This window comes from Microtus oregoni, unplaced genomic scaffold (assembly GCF_018167655.1).
Source record: "Microtus oregoni isolate MIOR12 unplaced genomic scaffold, Mior012 000021F_ref0000039, whole genome shotgun sequence".
NCBI lineage: Eukaryota > Metazoa > Chordata > Mammalia > Rodentia > Cricetidae > Microtus > Microtus oregoni.
In genome coordinates, this window is record NW_024543080.1 from 8,730,877 (window position 1) to 8,755,888 (window position 25,012).

Sequence of the window (25,012 nt, forward strand, 5' to 3'; positions counted from 1 at the left end):
GCCTATCTGGAGGCACAGAACAACTTCATGCAGAATCCTACTAGATTGCGCTCCTTTCCAATACAAACAGAAGCACACCGATGTTCCGCGTTGCTACTTTCTCTTGAAGCACTCAAAAAACAAACAGTAACGCTGTCTCGGTCTTGCTCCATCTTACACAGGCCATTTTCCTACTCAGTCAACTTCTGGACTCTCAAGAAAGCAGGGGAAGAGGTGGAGATAAGTGATTGGTATTTGTTTTGGCTTTCCTTTGATGCTGGGGCTGGAACCCTGGTCTTCCTGTATGCTAGGCAGATGGTCTACCAAGAGAAAAAGCCCGAGCCCCTGAAAGCATGACTTCAGCTTTATTCCACCTGTACTTTATCCCCATCTCCTTTTATTGTCACAGGAGACAAAGACATGATGGTTTATTTTTAACTAATGTTTTTGTAGAGCTCAAAGGGATAAGGGCTACACAAAATCTCGAGTAAACAACAGAAAGTACACTTTGAATCAGCATCTTAGAGATGATAAAAACCAGAACCTTCTGCCCCATCAAGACAATAATCCCTACCACCACCTCTCTCCTAGGAAGAAAACTAGGGAAGGTTCCTAACCTGCTCCCCATTAATGTGAATCCTCTCCTATCTTTCCACACGCAAGTATTACAAGCTCAGAGCTGAGAGCAGGAAGGAAGAGCTGAACTGAAGTCAGGCTAGCCCACTTCATAGGTTAGACTATGAAGCGTACACACACACACACACACACACACACACACACACGCAGTGTATATCCCTTGGTTCAACTGGAGAGTACAGATTGTCTAATAAACCTCTTATCTGATTTGTTTTAGTTTTAAACCCTTATTTTAATAAAACCTGTATTTTGTACTACTTTGACACATGGTTCAAAGAATAAAAAATATACAACTTTTTATTTAATCTTTATGTCTTTCACATCATGCCTCCTGAACCCACCCATCTTCCTCTCCACCCCAACATAAAACAAAATAAAATCTAAGAGAAAAAGAGGCAGGGGAGAGAAAGGAGGGGAAAGGGAAAATCTCCTCATTGAAGCTGCAACGTGACACAGTGAGTCATGCAGTAAACCCCTGTAACCATATACTATCGCATTCAGGTGTTATCGAAAAGAATCGCTGGTCTGGTTTGAGGCCCCTGGTCAAGGTCATGACATGGGCCCTCGCTGGGATTCTTCCTAGACATCCCGTTGTCACCCTGTGCTGTGGAGATCTGTAGCCCTGGCTCCCCGACATCCCCACTGTGTTCCAGAAGATCACAGATGGAGTGGATGTTGGTTGGAGTGGACCAACACATAACCCCAGTTCCGGGCCTAAGTAGTTGCAGAGTTGGTCATGCCACAAGCTGTCTCATCCTTGTACAAGGGTGGGCTCTCCAGCACCCTTGCCCTGGCCCTGGCTAGTTCACCCCTTGCAGCTATGAACAAAGGGCATGGCCAGGTCTCCTGCTTTAGCTCTATTGGGTTGCCCAAGGGAGATTTAGGGGCCACTCTCCAGAGTGCTGCAGCTGATAAGGGGTAGGAACAGCTCTCCCACCTGCACTGATGGACAGCGAGGAAGGAGGATCTCTGCCCCACCCATGCTACCTCAAGACAGATGAATAATGGGGGCAGCTCTCCCATGCTCACAACTTTGGGGCTGGCTCACCCACACCTCTGCCAATAAGGCCTGGCTCTATTGTACTGCCTAGGTGAGGTGCAGGGCCTGCTCTCCTGAGTGTCCCAGCTAGCAGAGGGCAGGGACAGGTCTCCCACCTGACTCAGGCATTGATGAAGGGAGAACATACATGACGTTTGTAAGTATCACTGAAATTCAAACTAAGAATTCGAATCCAAGCACTATTGGATTCTATTAGTAAGATGTCCCTCAGGGAGTGTCAGAGTCACACAGTGCTGCCATCTCCCAATGAAAAGGCCCCTTGTGACACATTCTTACAGATGTTTTCACGGTCTTCAATGAAAAGGGCCAGTCTGCAAGAACGCCTCGCTTTGAAGGGCAGCATCACAACTACTGTAGATAGTAAGAGCCACTGTTAGTTTTCCAAACAACTTCTTTCCTCTAAAAGCTGTGACTGGGAAAGCTTTTCTTGGAGATCATGGTCCAACAGCCCAGAAAATTGTCCATGCACCTGCTCTTTCTTCAAGCGAAGCCTCCACATAAGCTATGTATTGGGATCTCTAGTTTCTCAGACTCATCGATATTGAAAATAACTTTTATGATTTATGTTTCCTTTGGGAAATGAGCCATGTGAATAAAAGCAAACTGCAAGTTCCCTTCCTTCTGGCTATGAAGTTTTCCTGAAACGAGCCATCCTGCCAAGCAGCTGGACTCGAATTTCACTTGTTCTTGCTTATTTTCCATTGCACACACTGATAATTACCATGATGTTAGCCTGGGAATATGACCATAACAAACTGGGCAGAGATGCCCTTGGGTAGGTAGGATGAACATAGTGAAAGTGGCAATCGTACCAAAAGCAATCAACAGATTCAATGCAATGCCATGATCTAAATCTGCCCTACCTGAACAGCGTAGCAATACCACATGGCCCAGAATAGAACAACTCTGTGTGCTGACAGCTGGCTCTCCAGCATAGTCTTGAGACATACTAGCCTTTATTCTAAGTGAAAATAAAGATTCTATGATGATTTCTTTATAGTACATGTTAGCTGACTATGTTCTTTTCATTTTCCTAACAAGAAAGCTGTGTAAATAGATTTTAACAAATACAGCAGCAAACTATTTTTGACGTGCCAGCATTTAGATAATTGTCCTAAGTGAGAAAAATATATAAATATAAGATAGACAAGAAAGTATATTTTGAGCAACTAGTTAATCTATTAAAACATACTGCCAATGAATATATGAAATGTTTCCAAAAAATAAGTAAATTTCTTATTGACGACAACAAAATGGTGTTTGTAGCATTTTTATCATACAATAGAGTCCATCCGTTCATTATACTTTTCTAAATGAGTTGTCTACATGTAAGTACATGTTTTTAATGTTGTCTGTCTTTTATGCTGTTCCTGTAAGTTTGCTATTAAAATACATTAAACCAAAAAAAAGAAGAAAAAGACGTTTCACCAGAATGAAAAGGTAAAACAATAACCACACTTTAAGAAACCACTTTTCTGTGAGAAATACTCATATTCATTTTATTAGACTTAAGAAAGAAATCCTAACATAAATTATTGTCCCCAGTGAGTCATCACCATGGGTAATTAACCTACTAGACAACCCCCATGCTCCCTACAGCACAGAAGGCGTACACACTGAAAACAATAAGCGACAACTTCATAATGCAAACAGTAGGTTCTAGATAGTGTTAGAAATTCAGAACAGGAGCAATTACATCAGCTGGAATAATTAATAATGAGGCTCAAGGTAAATGGTACCGATACATCTCAAAGTAAATGGTGCCTGGACTGGAAAGATGGCTCAGCGGTTAAAGCACCAGTTGCTCTTCTAGGAGGTCTGCGTTTGATACCCAATACCAACTTGGTGGCTCACAACCATCTGCAATTTCAATCCCAGGGCAACGTACAGATGCACAAGGCAAAACACTCATACACATAAAAATAAAACTTTAAAAAACAAAGGTAGACCTTAGAAGGATAAAGAAAAATACGCTTTTGAGTCCAGCCCATGTAGAAGTGATAGTAAAATTCATGGGGGACAGTCAGACACATTCCATTACCGTGAGGGTACGCCATTACAGCACAAAAGGTAAGAGCACAAAATACTGAGAGCCAAACTAGCAATGTGAATGTGAACAGTGAGGAGAAATGCGCTAAACAAAACCGACGTGCATCCTACCCAACGGCAGAGCCAACCGAAACGGAGGGGCAGTGGCTCACTCACACAGTGAGAGTGAGCACGGTGGTGAGCATTTGCATCCCACTTTAAGATCTATTAAGCACTCTCCCTTTCAGACAGCCACCCATGGAGACTGCACTGCTATGTGGATTATAATTCTGTACGCTGAACCAGACAATTGAAATTCAAAGGACATAAGGCTTAATCTGCTGATGGTCTTCAGTGCTAGTCCTGTGATGAGCCTAAAGTCAAAGTTCAACCAGAAGTGCTTTGCCCACTGTCAAAAATAAATAAATAAGGACAGTTGTAAGGATGGATATGTATCAGACTTGATGACCGATGGGGGATTTTGTCCCCAGTGAGGATGGATCCTGAACAGTCAGAAAGCCAAGGGACCATGAGGCATTACAGCAAAGCAAGGGATGATTAATAAATCAGATGGACTCTAACTGGATTATCCACTCTGGTCCGTGGACATGCCAACTTGTCAGTCTAAAGCTACGTTCATTCATTTTGACAAGGGACACTAACTATGCAGACGTAACAGAGCAATGTATTTCATCAGAACTGGAGGGGTTGGGAGCATTACTTCAAAGAATAGTAAAAGCTACAGTATTTCCTATTTCTTGAAGACGGAAGTCATCCAATTGTGCTGTTAAACAACAGACAGCTGCTGATTTTCCCCACTTTGTACCTGAGGACGAACGTCTCATTTGGCTAGCATGCTTGTCTTCTATTATTTATGTTCTCTAAAAGGCCACGAGCTTCCAAAATGCTCATTTGTCTTTGACGGGCTGTTCTAACCTTCTTGGATACCTTTCTTTCCCTGAACTCTGTGTACTATATTGTTAGGATCACCCTATCTCAGACCACACATCGTACCATTGTAAAGCCATATTACTGTGATGTTGGGGACATTGCTCAGAGGGAAAGGTGATTGTTATATGAGCATGAGGGCTCGAGACATGGGACTGCATCTCCAGCACCCTAGTTAAATACAGGTGACAAATGTCTTTAATCCCAGAGCTCAAGCGATGGAGGCAGACAGACACTAAGGGCTTGTAGCCAGCCAATCTAGCCAAAATGGCAAACTCCAAGTTCAATAAGATACCTTGTCTGAAAAACAAGGTGAAGAGCAATAAAGCAAGATATTCTCTGTCAACCTTTGGCTTCCACTGTGTACACACAAGTGAGAACACCTGCATGCACACACAGAGACACACACAGAGAGACACAAACACACACACACAACATAGACACACACACCAAAATAAATAGACATGAACTGTATCTCGTGGACCCCATCAATCCAATCTAGGGTACAGGCACAGAATACGACATCTTTTAATCGCCATGGCAGCAGAATTATCTAACTAGTCACCATCAGACCCTTAAAATTCCTTGTATTTTTAAAATACTAATTCAGGTAATTAGCTCTTTCAGCATGATGTGTGCCTCAAAGCCCAGAAGTGATCAGTTGGACACCTGTCTGTTTCAGTGAGGTTTCAGACCTAAAGACAACCCTAATCCTTACAGGCAGAGTTCATCACAGATTAAAAGCACAGGCGTGTAGACAAGAACGGAACTCTGTTACTTAAATTAATTTAACCTTAGGAAAATTAAGCTCTTCACTTAAATTTGCCAGTGCATGTCAAGTAAGGTTGATATTAACCATTCCAAAGCATCAAGGTATGGAGGTGGCCCCTATATATGTTGATTGTAAATGATTTCCTACACAGGAAGAAGCTCAATCAGCAATCTTATGAATGGGACATTTATCACAATACCATCTGATTAAACCACTGAGGGACCAACACAGCAGCCAGTTTTGAAACCCAACATTTGCAATTACTTAATAACTTTTAATCTTCTTACTATCTATGCACAGAACAGCAGGAAGGCAGGAACGTATACGTGGTATGCTCCACTGTCTTTCAGACCACCAGAGAAATCACTGCTGCCTTCTCATATGGTAGCAGAAGAAGGACAAGCAAGCATTGTTTTCACTTCCGATCAGTCCTATCAGGAAAACCACAGCACTGGTGATAGCGTGTGGAGAAGTCAGGACGCTCTCTGAGGAACCAAAAGATCATGAGATTGGCCCCGGAATCGGCAGGCCTCTAGATCAATAGACAAGTGACAGTAAGAAGCTCTCAAAGAGCAGAATGACTCCCGAGGGTGCCATGACCTCTTCCTCCTGCTCTGTAGAGACTCCCTGTGGGGGGCAGCATAACCTGCAATGATGCCACCATGGAAGGGGCTCTACTTATCTCTTAGCTTGCCCACATGCCACAGTCCTTTAAGGCACCTAACAAAGCCATATACCGAGAAATGAATCTGGACACCAGTTCATTTAGCATTCTCCCGAGGAACGGGGCGAAGAAAGGAGAGGCACAGAACAGCTGCAAATGAGTTGAGTAATGCCTCCAAGGGAAGGCTTGGCCAGCTCAGTCGGCACGTTTTCTTTTTCTTCCAGATGCAGACCACCAAGTAGGACTCCTGAGTAGAAGCCATTTCCAGATTGCCAAGGAAACTCCCAGAGGGTTTCTGCAGCTGCCTTAGTGCTAAGAACTGCAAGACCTTCGGCCTTCTGCTGCTTCAGAGAAGCAACAGAACAGCAGCAGCCAAGGCTAAAGCTTGCCAGCATTTTCCACCTGTGCCTTGGGATACAGGCAAGGAGCCAAAGTGGGCATCCAATCAAACCAGGAGTGTGAAGGCTGTCTTACGACCTATATTTTAACTTCTGAAGAAAGCCCTGACGCAAACTAAGAAGCCAAACCCAAGAGCACTGAGAATCTCTTTCACCTGGTCCTTAGACTCTCATGTAAAGGATAAACTTGAGTTTAACAGGCAAACAGTCCATGAGTAGGGGAGGATAAATGTGCCTTAAAAATCTAGAATACAATTAGTAATCCCTTTGAGAAGTTCACTGGATTGTCAATAAATGGTGACCCAGTTTCTGCACTGACATGAACGTCCTCATAAATACCCATGCAGGGAATTACAATGAGGCTGTTTCTTTTAGGCACGCTTTGAGTTGTAAGGGAAAAACAAAACGGTGTTTATTAATGGATCACATGAATAAAACTAGGTTCAGGTATACTATGCAACCTTCAAAGGGAATACAGCCGGGTCCATCGATTCCCATTGATTTGGTCAGTGTAGAAGTAGTCATGCATCCAGAATGCCCAGGACTTTAAGTCCAGCTGCTAACAGGGGTAACTTTGAAGAGCTAAAATAGATGGTTCACATTTGCCTTGCTTAAATTTTACAGCAGTTTTACACACTTTTAATTGAGGAAGTCTGAGGTCTAAAAATATCATAGACAATAATGTTACTATAGTAAGTAGTGATTGCATATATATGTATTTATATATATAATTCATATACATATATATAGTAACTACTATAAAGTTTTATAATCATGGCTTTAGATAAATTGCTTAACCATTCCCATAAGGTATTGCTGTTGGCTCTGTAACAATTTTCAACTTCCAAACTTCGCTTGTTGAAGTCTTAGTTAGACATGGGTGATTTATGACATGAGAATATGCCTAAAAGACTACAGGTAATGGAATCCCACTACTCTTTGCTACATAGTCTAAGTACATACATGGCTGAGAGAGAGAATGATACAAACAGCAAAGAACAAAAGAAAACAGAAATATCTACTATACCACCTGCTGGGTTATTATTGAAGATACGTCATAACTGTGAACCCTTTTGTTAAATTTATAATGCAGGGATATGGTGCACCCGGCATTCAGAACTCAAGTTCAGACAAGACAGTGGCAGGGAGTCAATTTACTTACTCAGTAGAGTTCTTATCCACACAACTATGAAGACCTGAATTTGGATTCCCAGCACCCAAGTAAAAATTGTGTGGGCCAACAGGTTAGCACCTCCAGCACTGGGGGGGGGGGCATGGAGACAGACCCCATAGCTCAGCAGCCACGGAGTCTAGCTGAGTCAGTGAACTCCAAGCTCCATGAGAGACCATGCCTCAAAAAGAAAGGTGGAAAGCAACTATAAAAGATATGCATTGTCAATCTCTTGCCTCCATCGTGTGCTTGTGCAAGGGCATACACATGCAGAGAGAGAGAGAGAGAGAGAGAGAGAGGGGAGGGAGGGAGAGAGAGAGAGAGAGAGAGAGAGAGAAGAACTGGACCCCAGAACCACTCACAGATGATCTTCTGCACCTTTCAAACATAATAACCCTGCTGCTTGTCCACTGATCAGCGAAGCCTCCAGTGTATACGGCATTAGTAGCATTAGCCATGTGTCACTGCTCAGCTGGCATGACCGATTTCAGTCACAGGGACACAGAGAGGGCTGCCAGTGTGAATATAACCACTCAAAAGCTCCTATATTATATTCTTGTCTATAGCATGTCTATGCCCACTCACAGTAGGTTAGAATATTTAAATGTTTGCATTAGTGAGGAATAATTCTTTAACAGTTCATAGGAAATGCTTTAAACAAGGAAGCCTCTTTATTTCTCACAGTTCTGTAGCACAAAAAAGCTTCCTTTGTTGATACTAATAAGGCCTTCACATTTATGGCTGATATGTTAAGAAACTGGCGTTGTTAGGTAACTGTGCTCTCAATTTAATACACAAAGGTGCTCATGCAAGGCTTTATATAGCAACACCACCAGGTGATCTGGAACATTGGCAAATTCCGCTAGCCTATCCCGGTATCCACAGTGATGACTTTAAATGTAAATCAGAACATGCAACTCTCCAGGTAAAGAGCCAAAAATAGGCCCGTGCTGCACTTATAATAAAATCAAAGGAGGCCCCGACTGCGCTGCTGACCTCTTTTGCCATCACACACCTGCTAGCTAGCCCTGCTTCAGCCATCCACTCTGGACTCCCTTTCTCTGTTTTTAAATAAAACATACCCATTCCTGCCTCACCTTTTCCTCAGCCTAGAAAACAAGGCTTGTCCCTGATGTCCTCTGTTGACACCCCCTACCCATCTCTGCTCCCCACCTCCCGACACTCCCTTGTTTCATGGTCAGAGCAGGCTCTCTTGGTGGTGGGAATTACACTATTTGTTTACTTACTTGGTGCTTGCTCTCTATATATTGTCCCAAATTTGGAAGCTCTGGGACTCAAGAAATCTAAATCAGCTTTACTGACCCCTGAAATCTACCATCAAGAGCATGGCTAATAATTTATAGTGAGTACATTCGGATCACAATAGTACATGTGTGGCAAGGCTTAAAACTTCAGATGAACTAACTGCCCCTTCACTATCACTTCCACGTTTTCTAAGTTAATACTCAAAACTTGTATTAACGTCAGGACTCAACCTCTCAGGCCACCAGTGGTTGAAGCTTTTGAAGCATGGGAAAAAGCACAGGGTCGGGAAAGGAAGCTACAGTAAGTCCAGTCCCTAGTAGAAAAGAGGATAATGACAGACATCAGCAATGTTAATTTGTCTCAGTGCCAGCTGATGATATTCAAAGGGAGCCTAAGGATGAGCTCACATGACCATCAGCGGTCCCTTCCAAAGCACACAGCTGATTTGACAGCGGTCAGGTACCACAACACATGAATGTCACGATGGCCCCTGTGTGATATCTTGTCATGCTGAAAATTCTGTAGCTGGTTAGGACTGTTGCTGAGGCTTTCCTTCACTGGCACTAGAACCTACTTCTTTAGGCTTACAACTCAGGCTGAAGATCTGCTGGGATATCAGGTCTCACTGACTTAACAACCACTGGATTCTTGGCTTTCCATCAGGAGATAGCCACTGTTGAACTAGCTGGGTCATGCCCTGTATACCACTCTAACAAATCACACACATGCACACATGCACACATGTACACATATATACACATACATTCATCCTATCAGTTTTGTTTCTCTAGAGAACCCTAACTAATACAAGGAACTTACCTTCAACCTCTGAGAGGCACCAAAGCCCAACATCAATAGACTATATTCTTTGGGGAGAAACTTGGACTATCCTGACTAAGCAGTCAAAGGGAAGTTTCTGGTGCCTCGTACTGTGAGTTTTGTTAGTCTATGGTTTTTGTGGGATCACTGTCAGCCCAAGTGGCACACACAAACACATACCACACACACACACACACACACACACACATACACACACATATAGTGCATAATTTTTGGAAAATATATAATAATATGATTCCTTGAGACTTTATCAAACAACCTTAGTGCTATCTGTCCCTCCTTCTCCTTAAGTACTGACCTCTCTCCCTCCACCCCAGCTGGAGTCCCTCCCCATTTTTCCGACCTCTCAGCATCCCCAAAGGCAATAATACCTGGTGACAGAAACCTATTCAATTTCCAGGGCGAGTGAGGTCATGCACCTTAGGAAAGACTCTACTACTCCCACTTTTCTACACCATATACTCTTACTATATTCTAAATTGTAACCTTATACTCTGAGGTAAGTGTAGCTACCATCCTGAATCAAAGAAACTTCTCTTTGCTTAGAGAAAACTGAGACCATCACAGAAAACCAGAACTGGAAACAATACAAAAGTCATAAGATCTTGGAGGTCCAAGGCCCAGTAGAAACATCTGTATCACAGCTTCTGCATCCATGGCTCAAGAAATATGCAGAAAAGGGGTTAAAAAAAAAATCTCCTTCAAGTCAGAATACTAGGATGTCTGGTGTAGGAGGTCCTTCTGTCTATATGTTGCTTTCATTGGTTAATAAAGGAACTGCTTTCGGCCTATAGCAGAGCTGTACAGGAACAGAGCTAGGTGGGGAAAACTAAACAGAATGCTGGGAGGAAGAAGGCAGAGACAGAGAGAGACCCTATGGAGCTGCCACCAGAGTCAGACATGCCAAATCTTTGCTGGTAAGCCACTGCTACATGGTGATATACAGATTAATAGAAATGGGTTAAATTAATTTAAGAGTTAGCCAATAATAAGCTAGAGCTGGGCCAAGCAGTGTTTTAATTAATACAGTTTCTGTGTGGCTATTTCAGTTCTGGGTGGCCGGGACAAACAAGTGGCTCCTTGCAACAGATGTCTGCTGTGAAATGGTCTCTCTTAGAAAGAGCTACATGAACAAGACCAGAAGCAATAGCAAATATCAGTATACATGCTAATGCAGAAGGGCAGGAATCTCACAGGGTCCCACCCCTGGATAAAGAACAACGGGGAATAAATAAAATGAGAGAGAGAGAGAGAGAGAGAGAGAGAGAGAGAGAGAGCACCTCTTGCAGAGATGAACCCCTTATTTTATGCAATACAAAGCCTTGAAACCATATAGATATAAACAATAAAAACGGACTCGGGTGACTGTATTTCTATAGTTGTCTGGGGGGCAAGACTGCACATGTGGGCGAGTGCATGCATGCATGATGCAATAATAATCAAAGACAAAGAGACTATCAGTTTGAGAGTTGGAAGTGGGTCCTGAGAGGGGCTGGAAGAAGGAAAGAGAAGAAAGGATGTGGCACAATCCTATTTTAACTAAAACGCATGGAAAAACTAAAAAACAACAAAACACAGGGCTAAAGGAAAACTGTGGCTGCGGAGCCATGGGGCAGCTCATGGCTACTTCCAAATCTGGAGTGACTGTGGCCGTCAAAGGACGGACAACATTTCTTTGTTCTCTAGTTTTCACAGATGTGATTCTGTTTGGCACTCTCCTGACATGGCAGTGTCCCAAAGGTCCCTGAGAACATTTGAAAGACAAGATTATAACCTCAGAGAAGACTTCACTGCAGCTTCCTCCCCAGAGTGAAGGTGGACCACCCATATTCAGACCCACAGAGAGGAGGAAGTACTGCCTGTGTGCCTGTCTGCATCTGTGACCATGAAAGAACCCGTGTGAAGGCCCGAGGATGGAAATTCAACTTAGAAGCCATGAAAACATCACCCCGGCTAAGCTCTGCTGAGTCAATCCTGCATTGTATGTATGGAAGGATGAGAATAGTCAGCCACAGACTGGGTCCTTCTAGATTCCCTCTTATAGCTGTCAAGACAGCAATTTCAAATTCAGACATGATTTAACGGTTTATCCTCTTACTCTCCGGCAAAATATTTAAATTTACATCTATTTCCATGAATGGCCAAGACTATAAAAATAAAACTCAAGGCTTCCAAGTATACTTAGAGATGACAGACATCAGATAATGTTTAAAATAATCATGATACACTTGAAGAATTAATCCTAGGTCAGATTCTTCCAGGAGACCGATGTGATATATTGCCTGATAATTCTGTTAAACAATGAGGTAACCAGGTAAGGGATTACAAGGTCACATGATCCTTACATGTATTCCTGGGAATCTGTACAGTGCTTCTATACCTACAACACGCACTGTGGATCTACAGGCTGCAATTTGCCTGACACTGAGCCTGCAAGTGGGAGACAATACTACACTATGGGTAGCCTGGAAGAGTCGGGCCCTCCAAAGGTATAAGCATAGTACATCTCTAAGAGCTAATGCTGAGGGGAGCCGTCTTAGGGCTGGAGATGTAGCTCAGCGGTTGAAGACTTGTGTCTTAGGTACACAACCCTAGGTGGGGTCCCTGGTGCTAGGAGAGAAAAAAACCCACCTCATCTTATCCTGTCACTCACAAACACTGGGCTTCAAGCCTAGCATCTGCATCACCTCTCTTGTTCAGCTCCATTTTCAAAGATCAGAGAAGGAAGAAAGGAATGCAGGAAGGCAAAGCAAAGACAACTGGGAACAGTAACTGGCTAATGCAAAGAATATTCCAGCAACAACGAAAATGAGATTTGCGTAGATGCACGACTCGATGAGCTCCAGATGCACTGGTATGTACTCCTCACAGGTGCTTTTCTGCTTAGTAAACATAACATCCAAGCGGGAAGGGGGTTGAGGTACGGCATCGCCCGGTTTGGGCTCTGCATTTCTGCTGTTCTTAACTGTTTAGCACTATTTTGCAACTGGGCAGCGCTCCTGAAATCCTGAGTACATAGGTTTGGCAGAGCGAGGAAGAAAAAGTGCAGTCCAGAGATTTGTTTCTGCGGCTTCCTCAAGATAGAATCTCATGAAAAATAGAACCTCCAATTGTGTCACCCTGGAGCTGTCAGAAAGAGCCACTCAGCTCCTCGTCGTAACTCCAAACATAAAACCCATCTCTTGTGTAGCAGGAAGGTATGTAGCTCCAGAAGTCACACAGGGCCCAGTTACAACAATTCAGATTGTATCCAGTCAGAAGCATCCGTCAATCAGAGACTTCAGCTGCACTTGGATGGATGTTTGGGAGGACAACTTGGAAAAGCACACAGGACAAGTCTGACTTCACTGCCAAACTCATTCCCAGGACATAGGCTACTTAATTATAAAAGCTTCTTCAAAATATATTTGAGTATGGCAACCTGTTTTCCACACCCAGACGGGGGGTGGGGGGTGGGTAAGACAACCCCAGGTTTGTGGGGTTTGTTAAAACAAGCTACAGAAATAAAACCTGGGGTTAATAGAACCTCATCTGCAAGTCCTTGCCCTTTTTACTTATTTAATTTTTTGCCTTAAAAGACTCCAAGTGCTTTTGTATGCAAGGCATTAGCTTGCATCCCCCCCACCCGCATTATCCCTCCTCCTTGCCCGATGCTGACAAGACCATGGGTTCCTTTATGCTACTCTCCAGCCTTTGGAAGAAAGCAAAGAAGAGAGAACATTTTGGAAGAAAGTCCTCAGTGGACTAACTGGCTGCAGTGACAGCTATATTTGGGTGGATGTCTCTTAAGATAAACCCATTAAATCTCATTTGCCAGCTTTACCAACAGAACCAGTAAAATCCCTGAGCTTTAACAGCAATGTCAGCGGCTATAGAATGCTGACAGGAGGCAAAATAAAAACCCGAAACGTTGATTTTAAAAACCTACACTACACACATTTTACAGCAAAATCAACAACCAAGGCCCATGATGCACCAAAGTATTCTGATCCATGAAGATAAATTGGATGTCATTCACACTGGAAGCCATGAGACTTCCTCTACATATGCCCAGATTTAAAGAGACCCAGCAACATAACAAATTTCTCTCAGACCGCGCTTACCAGCTGCCTAGTCACAAATGTCTATCTAAAGATCCCTAATAAAAGAAGACTTATTCAAAAAAATATATCAAACTGATATGTCAACCCTAATTGGTGTTTCCTTCTCCAAGCTCAAGTTCCCAATCAGAGATTGTGAGTAATTAGCATTGTTTGATAAAAGCTGGATGGAGCCACAGTGAGCAAGGCAGCTTTGAAGGAAATTCTAAGGGTTCAGATTCTCTTTATGCCACAGGTGTGTGCTTACCAACACATTCACGAGCAAATGCCCAGAACCCTGACCATGTCCAGAACCATCAGAAGAAAGCAGAACTAACCAGGTTAGTGTTTGTGGAGGAGTAGCCCAAGGAGTCAAGAGTAAATGTCAAGGTCATGCCAAGGACAGGAATCAGTCCTGAGAAAGAGGCCTTTTCCCCCCACACCAACAGATAAGGATGACACCAGATCTGAGGGAGATGTCAAACTTAACTTGCTAGAAACCCATTATGCTTCTAATCCACAGGGAGAAAGGGAAGCAGCGGTACAAAAAGCCTATTGAACTGAGAGAAAATGGGACTGAGATTAGCTCCAAAGGTTTTTCTAGTGATCCAGTCTGGGCAAATGAAGGCCTTTTAAGGAAGCATCAGTGAGAAGGCAGAAAGAATCCAAGAGCCATTGTATAAGTAAGAGAGTAATTTCACCTTTCCTGTACTTTTTAGAATTCACCACAGCCTATAAAACTCTTGTCATTGGTACAAGAGCTGCCAGTTAAAGAAATAACGCTGTCATAAATTTTTTTGCAGAAAAAAATAGCAAAGTATGAACAAAAAAGTCAAAGCTACCCTACTTAAAGAGACAGATAAAGAAGAAGGCCTTGGGACTGATACCCAGTTAGTGTGCTAAGCGTGAAGCCAACTACAATTGTGTTCTGCTGTTATATCAAGAAACACAAAAGGAAATTTTTAAGAGAAAGAATCAGATGTGTGGTTTTCTGAAGCATACATAGAGTACTGGTTCTTCTTAACATAGGGGAAAACTGGGACCATCACAAACAAGTACCAAAACCATTTTTTCTCATTTCATGTCCCTTACTATTTACCTATAAATCTTGGAGCAGGCTAGAATTTCAGTATGTGTGTGTGTATGTGTATGTATATATGTATGTGTGCATGTGCAGAACTACATGTGTCTAGAATATTTGTAAATGAATGCTCATGTATGGAGGAAACGTGTGTGTGTGTGCGTGCGTGTGTGTGTGTGTGTGTGTGTGTGTGTACACACGCTCGCGTCTATGTGTGTATGTCCACTCTGTTGTCTTTAAAACATGGAACTTTAATTTCATTGGAGCTCTAGGAATTTTTTTCTTCATCAAGAAGTATCAATATATTATGTTGTTGAACTATAATCTATCTCCACAGACCCAGTCAACTAGAAAAATGACCTAGTTTATATCACATTCTTCAAAAGAAAAGAAAATAGCAAAGGTTCAAAATCTCTGTCCTTTATTACAGACACTTAACGATGTACAATTACCAGCACCTCTTAGCCTTTTAGAGTACACCAAAACAGTTTTTCAGAAAATAACCCACTTTATCCCTATAACAAACCCAAGCTAAAGGTTATTAATATGACCAGGCTCAGGCAACTGTAGCCCCAAAGCTAAAAGAGCCCAGAAGAATGCATCACAAAAGGCCAAAGCCAAGACTCACTGGCTCCTCCTCTGATCCCCACACATTTTGTTTTCTTCCTTAGAAAAGGAGAAAACTCTTATCTGTACATAATGTCCATTTTAGAGGTGGCAATCACTATCTCTAATCCAACCCAGCATCTCTTAGATACACAGTCAATCTTCAATTTCAAAGAGGAAAAGTCTTTGCTTACCTGGTCCTTCTCAGGTTTATCAGAAATGTCATTCAGACTGGAGGAAGTCAGATTCCTATGGGTCATGGCTGGGCTACCTGGAAAAACACAAATGAACTCCGATTAGAGACGTCTTTTCAAGGGTACCAGCTTTGGATGAGCATCTGCAAACACTGAGAGATGGTGATGAGGATGGTGGCGAGACTTTTAACCACATTCAATCCTGTGGTGTTTTTCTGAGTTCAGGCTGGAGCACACATACAGCTAAGCGGAAAGTATGCAAAATCCCAAATACTTCGCCTTATTGCCTGGTTATATTTCAAGTTGCCTAAACCAGTAAGTATAAAAACCTGCTTCTCCAGCTGTGACCATGTCTCTCACTGTCTTTTACACACGTATAGTCTACTGCCCCTTTTTCCTTTGCTTTTCACCCAGAGACACAGCCTGTCTCCAGCAGAACTGATCCTGGGTGTGCCTGGATTCCCTCTACCCTTGGCCTGGGCTATCCTTCCAAGCATAAGACTCTCTGGTCACCCAGAAAAGCTACCCACTCTCCTCTGCTCAGCAGACATTTTGGTCACAATTAGTTCCCCTTGTGGGTATCTGGCCCAGAATCCCCAGTCTTTGCCTCAAAATGGTATTGACCATTCAGCATTCCTACTACCCGGGCAAATACTTCCCTTTTTCCTCTGTAACGGGACAAACTTCTTTAAGTAGAAGAATGAACCATACATGGCATACAACAATGCACTGGTCTTCCTATGGCAGCCAGAGGTCAAACTCACTAGTAATCGACCCAGTTATTCCCAACAGTGTTATATGATTGGTATTTGTAAATTACTGTTTTTAGAAAATTGTATTGGTACTGTTTCATGTATATTGATATATTGAATATTGAATATAAGTGTTCCTACCTCTATTTTTGTATACTTATAACTTTGTCTATATTGTATTGATACATTAACCATATTACAATGTACATTTCTACCTCTGATATTATTTATATAATAACATTGTTTGCATTTGATATGTAATGACATTGTTTACAGTTGAAGATCATTGTCTTCATATATTGCACAGTTGTTTATTCTCTTAGTCTTCAAATTAGATAGGTATTGAGAATTAATCAGGTCTTTTAGATGCATAGGGATTATATTTAGTATAGATAATATAATCTTCAGCCTCTTCGAAGAGCTGTAGAAAATGGCCTTTAATCTAACCTAAAATTCTGTGCCAACGAGACACAATTACTCCTGACAACGCCACTCTACTCCCGAGAAAATGTTGAGCACCAAAGATACTCCACTGGGAGCTTGTCTTCTTCGCAGAACTGGCCTTTGGGTTAAGAAAAGCCCATACCTCAACTACTGACAAAGATACAGAATATCCATAAGTGGATAAAACAGGATTGTCTTATCTTGCCAAGACAGGGTAGGATAATTCTAAGAAAGTTCCTTGTTTTTTAATAATGGTATGTCAGTTATGTTAGGCCTTAGCCAAAGTTGGTTGACTCAACATTGCAAACAAGACTTTGAGTGATTGCCCAGGTAGTCAGTTGTCTCTGTCATTTGTTGCACATCTTGGATATCTCTCGTTTGTTAAGTAGTATTAACTCCCTTCTCAGATCTTTGACGGAGTTAAAGATTAGATAACTGTAGTTACTCTCTACCTTATTTAGACTCCTTGAGACAGAATGTTTAGCAAAACTTTTGTTATATGTTTCTTGCTCAATATTGATTGTTATATTTATTTGTTACTATTGTATATAGTTGTATTTGGTTTAGTTCTGTCTTATTGAGACAAAAAGGGGAGATGTAGGGGAAACTCCGCCCAATGAAGGGCATGTTCGCCTCGGGCTAATGTTTACATATAAATCTGGCGGCATGAGCCACCCGGTCTCTCTTTTTTTGTACGTTCTGCTCATCGCTGGATCCCTGATGTTGTAAGCTATTCCTTCATTAAAATTTGCTGTTTCATATTAAGCTAGCCTGGTTATTACGCCGTCTACAGGACATACAGAGGAGCCGCAAGCTGGCAGACTGCAAGGAGACCATGTTAATCAACAGGCTCCTGGGCTTCCATTTTGCAGTGGGACCTGCAATCTCTAGACTTATTAAGCAAAACAGTAACTCTTCAAAGCCGAGGCATTTGACACAACCCCTGCAGGATGCTGAGCAATGCACTAGCTATTAATCCTCAATGATCTGACTCAGGCAAGTCTTCCCAGCAAGGGGGTAAAGGTTGAAAAGCAGCACCAAGTTCAAGCACAGCTTCTCCTTGGCTAGAAACCACTGTTCCCAGAGGTGAATTCCCTCCGACAGAAACCCCAACACACAGTCTCACAAAGGATGAAAATCTACCCCTAGTAAGTTAATGTTGGTGTAACACAAGTTCTTCAAATAATAGAGTCTCCTTGAACCACTGTATTAGAAAAGACCTAGTGTTCTGAGCCAGGAAGACGGGGGATTTCCCACTCGGCTGCATTTCATTGAGGAAGCATGGCCTAGATCTCTTAAACCCTTTACCTGGCAGGATGTTTTATTCTAGGAAAATCTGAGCACAGGGCATGACTTAAAAGAAAGAAACATCTGAGAAAATGTTTCATAAGCAAAATTAAAGGAGTCCTGTTGAACAGCATTTTATGCTTTGAACTGTTCTAAAGTTCCAGTGTCCACCCAATTCAAGAGGTGTCAGGAACGAACTCTAACAACCCCAGATAATGCTGAGACGAGAACTAATGGGAAATGGGGAGTTAGGTTTAACTTTGTCCTTTCGCTAACAAACTAAAGTGACCATGGGCACAACCTGGGTGGAAGCTGTTCTGCATGAGAAGTAGGAATTGCATATTAATCAAGGAAGGCTGAGCAGTGCTGATCATACACACAAATTAAACAGCCTTCAGTGAGAAACAAATCAGACTGGCTTCTAACGATTCCATGCATTTTTTTGAAGTCTCAGTAATGACATAACTTGGAAGGTAAATAAATTAAACTCTGGGGGTAACTGATTAAAGATACAGATTTGCTTTGGAAATCTATAATAAACAGTGTAAGGTATATTTGAACCAACCATTGTCCTTCTTGCCACAAAGCCTGAATAGCTAAAAACCAATACAATGTGGATTTCATTATAATGATAAACTTGATTAATGTGACGGTTTTTTTTTTTTTTCTGAGACAGGGTTTCTCTGTGTAGCTTTGAAGTCTGGCACTAGTTCTGTAGACCGGGCTGGCCTCAAGCTCACAGAGATCCTCCTGCCTCTGTCTTCCACGCGCTGGGATTAAAGGTGTGTCTCACCACCACCCAGCCTTGAGGTGACAATCTTGCCAAAGAAACAAAGCCTGTCTTATTTCTGTCCTTTCTGAAAGACGTCCATCATGTGGCTAGTCTCAAGTCACTTTTTGTCAGGGGCAGAGGAAGGCACAGGCTGAAGAAGGACACGGGAACCAGATAAGAAAAAAACAACTATACTAAGGGACAATCAAATCCACTGACCCTCCTAAATTTGATTTGATTTCTAGTAATAAAAGTAACTAATATGGGTGTTCAATTTTGTAAGATATAAAGCTCCAAGGACAACAAATCCAGAACAATAGATAAAAAGATTGGAATTGTTTCGCCTTTTCCTAACTCTGACCCTAACAAATGCAGCACACTCCCTCCTCAACGCCTGGGGTCAGAGACAACCAAATTCTTCCCAGTGCTCTGATTCCATGGTAACCAACGTGAGGACCCAGGACCAGCAACATCCACACCACAAGGGCACTGCTCATTAGAACCCAAAGTCTGAGGCTCACCCTACTCTAACTTTAACAGAACTCTGGGCATGGGACATAGGCAAAGGAGCTTTGTCCAACCCTCCGAGCAGCACTGCAGTGTGGGAAATACGGAGAACCACTACTCAAAATGAAAAGTCATCTTGGCAGGCAGTTTGCTACCGGGACTGTGAGTCCAAAGCACCCCATCTGAGCTCGGGGAATGAGAGGCATCATTCTGGCAACCTGCCCCGTGACAAAGCCACTGCTGCCACCTGTCCTATCTCAAGCAAATCATTAAATCAGCAACGTCACTATACAAATACACACAAAAGAGTATTTGTTTTTTTCCCCTTGATTCTTCACCTTTACAACCAAATCAATAAATAACTTTGTTTTGGAAACTCACTTTGACCACAGAAACATCTTACCAAAACCAAAGAAGACAGGACAAGAGCCAAAAGAGATTACAAACTAGACCATGTGGGAATCAGAAATCTGCGCGTGGAATTTAACAAACGCAGGAAGCTGTTACACAACGGGCCCGTAACAACAAGGTATTGTGTACTTTCTGTAACAGATATGCAATAGGACATGTTGTCAGAATAAATCAGGGCTCTGTATTTAGAGTTGGGGCATGTAATACACACTCACTACACTGCAGCACTCAGTGAGAGGACTAGAGAAAACCGCCCCTGGCACCAACAGGTGTCAGAGAGCATGTTACTTTTGGGGACAGGTGATACCTTACTCTAGGCAGCATTCAAATCCTCTTTCCAACTGAAATCCAGGACATTCAAATGCTTTGGAACTGTTCTTGGCCCAAAGGAACTTTGCTTCTAAAGTGTGATTTTACCAAGATAGATAGATAGATAGATAGATAGATAGATAGATAGATAGATAGATAGATAGATATTTAGGTATGTAGATAAAAGGAAGAACTAGTCTTGGGTGCACAGTGATAATTAACTTCTACATCACTGTTTCCAGCCCAAAAGGAAAGGAAAGCAATGGAGATCACATTTTCAAGCAGTTTCACACAATTGAAAGCTGTTTCATTTTCAAAGTACCCATTTGGCAGGTACACACTGTTTCTATAAAAATTAATTACACTCTGTACTGTTTGAAAAATCATTGTTATTCTTTAGTATATGTGCAGCAATTCTAAAAGCCCTGCGCTACTGCATCTATCAGAGACCTGGAAAAGAAGTGAGGAAATGCACAGCAGAGAAAAACGATATTTAAAAGTGTGCACAAAAGCTAATATTTATATAAAACAATGAAAGATTAACCCCACCTTACCTCATACCTCCACAAGAAGCTAATAAGATACAGAGGGACAAGCTAAAACAAGGATTTCATGACCTATGAACCATACTGGATCCTTTATTCTCATGAATAACTAAGCAGCAATTTCAGTATTAAACAACAACAACAATAAAAAAAATCCCTACCAGGACTGATGGGTTATACCTGTAAATCCTAACTACTCAGGAAGCTAAGAAGGGCAGAATTCCAAGTTTCAGCGCAGCCAGGGCAATATTGTCTCCAAATAAAAAGTGAAGGCACAGGCCTTTGATCCCAGCACTTGGGAGGCAGAGGCAGGTGGATCTGTGTGAGTTCTAGGTCAGCCTGGTCTCCAAACTGAGTTCCAGGACAGTCAGGGCTGTTATACACAGAAACCCTATCTCAAAACACACACACACACACACAAAAAAAAAACACACACACACAAAAAAAAAATTAAAGATTGGAGTTAGGGTATTTACCTGGATTCAGTCCCCAGTATTACAAATAAACACATTTTAAAATATAAATAACTATCCCAGGCAGTGGTGGTGCAGAGGCAGGCAAATCTCTGAGTTCAAAGACAGCCTGGTCTACAAAGTGAGTTCTGACAGCCAGGGCTACACAGACCCTGTCTTGAAAAAACATCATCTTCATCATCATCATCATATAATTATTAGTATATAGAAAAATAGGCAGCTTGTATATTATAATAGACATAAGTGAATCTAGATAATGATAAATTTCCCAAATTTATCACAGATTCAGAACTATAAATCTGATTTACACTGCCTAGAGCCACAGAAATATATGCAGCTTATTTTTCAAAAGCCTATGCTATAGTTTTGTCCCCAGCCTGTGGAACTACTAGGAAGTGGTGGAACCTTTTGGGAAGGAGTGGGTAGTTAAAGGAAATCAGATCCTAGGAAAGAATCTTTGAAGGGGATACGGGCACCTCCCACAAGATCCCACCATGATGTCTGTGCCACCAAGGGCCCAAATCCTAGTGACTTGAAGAGGTGGGCCCCAATAACTCTCTCCCCATTTTAGCTTTCTTCTCTTCAGTATTTTGGGACAGGGAGGACATCTTCCAAGCTCAGCTGATTAATGTACTCTAAATGCTCAATATCCACCACTTCCTGAATAGCAAGAACTGCACGCCTTACTTCTCATATCAATACTGTGATATGATATTATTAGCCCCACTTCAAGCAGACAGAAATGAACTTAGAGGAGGGTATGTTCATTGCCACCCAGCAAATGGTAAAACCATCATTTAAACTTGATTCTCTGACTATGACTCCCACATCTGCAGAAAAGAAAACTTGTCTCTGCATTATCTGGATGAACAAATAAACTTCACTGTGTCTAGTGAAGAGAAATGTGATGCGCAATGTCAATGAATATATTCTACCTGCATGGCAGCACTGTGGAGAAGAAGCAGCTAACAGTGTTTATGAGATAAGCTACCTTCTGAGTTTCCAACTTAGCTGATCCCAAAGATGCGGTCTCCTACTCTTTCCTTTCTTGAAGAGGAGCGGGAAATGCTGAACCTGGCTACTCTGCTGCTGTGCCCCAGACCACAACTCTGTGACAAAGTGGGCAAGATACTAAACGCAAATGCAGTATGATTGTAAGAGAACAAAACTACACGCTTCCGGATCCAGTCATAGTCTACGGTGTGAAATTCCACGCTGAACAGAACCAATTGTCCATTATTAGCTTTCTACACTTAAAAGTTACTCCGATCGCAATAGCTTCCCACCTCAGCTTCTGAATAAAGAGGAATATGATGGCACCCTTAGACCAATGCTGACTGAGGAAGTCTTGCTTTCTACGACAACATATTATCCAGAGATATCCTTGACGACAACAAAAAAATTAAATAAACAACAAAAAAACAGAACAAGGTCTCTAAACCATCTGTTCCTAGTCCCCATCCTTTATATAAACTGCAGAAATCAGTAGGGTATAAATATTAATCTAAGAAGAGTGGGAAAATATTACCAGCCATTTGGAGCCCTTTGAAGGAATTTCATCACTAAGAAAAATCAATATGGTGTCTTTGATCATTTTATTTTTTTAATTCTTTTATTTAAGTGATTTTTTTTTTTTTTTTTGGTTTTTCGAGACAGGGTTTCTCTGTTGCTTTGGAGCCTGTCCTGGAACTAGCTCTGTAGACCAGGCTGCTCTCGAACTCACAGAGATCCGCCTGCCTCTGCCTCCCAAGTGCTGGGATTAAAGGCCTTATTTAAGTGATTTTTATTGTTTATTTGTGATATGAATTTTAAGCTCAACATCACGGTCTTCATTCTGTATTGTTCACAGGTCTAGCCTCAGGGTATTAGTGGCACTTCATGAATATTTTTAATAAATGAGTGGGCTGTTTGATCTCTGTTCGGAAACTACCATAAATGCAACTTTGCTAAACCCATTTATTAAGGCAGAAGGTGCTCGTTGTATGCACACTCAAGGCAAGACAAACTGTAATGAGGCTCTGGGTTTTGTTTGTTTATGTTTTTTTTTTAAAAAAAAAAAGAAGATCTGAGCTCTGCCAGAAAAACTCCAAGGTTAAATATACCCCATAGAGAAAATAAATAAGAATGGAGAAAAAGAAATACAATTTAGAAAATAAAATAAAAATTTTGCTAGCTTATAGAGAGCTCTGAAATGATTTTATGTTAAACCACAGGAAGGGTTCTTTGAAACAGAAATTGAGAAAAAGGTTTTAGAATGAACACACAATTGCTTTAAACATCAATTTACACATTCTTTCTTTCATTTTAAACAACATTTTTATTAATTTTAAAAATATCTTACATGCAAATAATGAATTTTGTTTTTTGGGGGGGAGGCAGAAATCTTTAATAAATAAATAAATTTTTAAAAAAAGGAAATAAAGTAAATTAAATGTATTAAATGCACTTTCAACTTAAAAAAAAACAAAACAAAACATCAGCGATTCTTTTTTTTAGTATTTCTTTTTTTTTTGTTGAGAAAAAAAAGTTTCCGCCTCCTCCCAGCCTCCCATTTCCCTCCCCCCTCCTCCCACCCTTCTCCCCCTCCCACCACTCCTCTCCCCCTCCCTCTCCAGTCCAAAGAGCAGTCAGGGTTCCCTGCCCTGTGGAAAGTCCAAGGTCCGCCCCGCTCCATCCATGTCTAGGAAGGTGAGCATCCAAACTGGCTAGGCTCCCACAAAGCCAGAACATGAAGTAGGATCAAAACCCCGTGCCAATGTCCTTGGCTTCTCATCAGCCCTCATTGTTTGCCATGTTCAGAGAGTCCGGTTTTATCATCCATTGCTGGTGGGAATGCAATCTTGTGCAACCACTTTGGAAATCAGTGTTTCGGTTTCTCAGGAAATTCGGGATCAACCTACCCCTGGACCCAGCAATACCACTCTTGGGAATATACCCAAGAGATGCCCCATCATATGACAAAAGCATTTGTTCAACTATGTTCATAGCAGTATTATTTGTAATAGCCAGAACCTGGAAACAACCTAGATGCCCTTCAATGAAAGAATGGATGAAGAAAGTGTGGAATATATACACATTAGAGTACTACGCTGTGGTAAAAAACAATGACTTCTCGAATTTTGCATGCAAATGGATAGAAATAGAAAACACTATCCTGAGTGAGGTAACCCAGACCCAAAAAGATGAACATGGGCTGTACTCACTCATAATTGGTTTCTAGCCATAAATAAGGGTCACGGAGTCTACAATTGGTGATCCTAAAGAAGCTAAATAAGAAGGTGAACCCATGGAAAAACATATCGTTATCCTCTTGGCTATGGGAAGTAGACAAAATTGCCAGGGAGAAAATTGGGATCTTGGGGGTGGCGTGGGATGGGAGTAAGGGGAGATGGGGACAGAAAAGGGAGAAGGGGAGGATGGAGGGAACTTGGGGAAACAGGATGATTGGGATAAAGGAAGGTTGGATAGGGGAGCACGGAAACACAATTCTTAGTTAAGGGAGCCACCTTAGGGTTGGCAAGAGACTTGACCCTAGAGGGGCTCCCAGGAGCCCAAGGTGATGTCCCCAGTTAGTTCCTTGGGCAGCTGAGGATAGGGAACCTGAAATGACCCTATCCTATAGCAATACTGACGAATATCTTGCATATCACCATAGAACCTTCATCTGGTGATGGATGGAGATAGAGACAGAGACCCACACTGGAGCACTGGACTGAGCTCCCAAGGTCCCAATGAGGAGCGGAAGGAGGGAGAAGATGAGCAAGGAAGTCAGGACCATGAGGGGTGCACC

General features: G+C 42.0%; 1 protein-coding gene across 4 annotated transcripts in view; it reads right to left on the bottom strand.

Moving 5' to 3' along the window:
- The window catches only part of Slc4a4 (solute carrier family 4 member 4), a 331,040-nt gene that overhangs the window by 127,652 nt on the left and 178,376 nt on the right, over positions 1–25,012 (bottom strand). For all 4 annotated transcript variants that reach the window (XM_041671195.1, XM_041671197.1, XM_041671196.1 and 1 more), the window contains one exon: positions 15,723–15,799. In XM_041671195.1, coding sequence (XP_041527129.1) covers positions 15,723–15,799 — 77 coding nt within the window. The remainder of the gene's footprint in view (positions 1–15,722; positions 15,800–25,012) is intronic.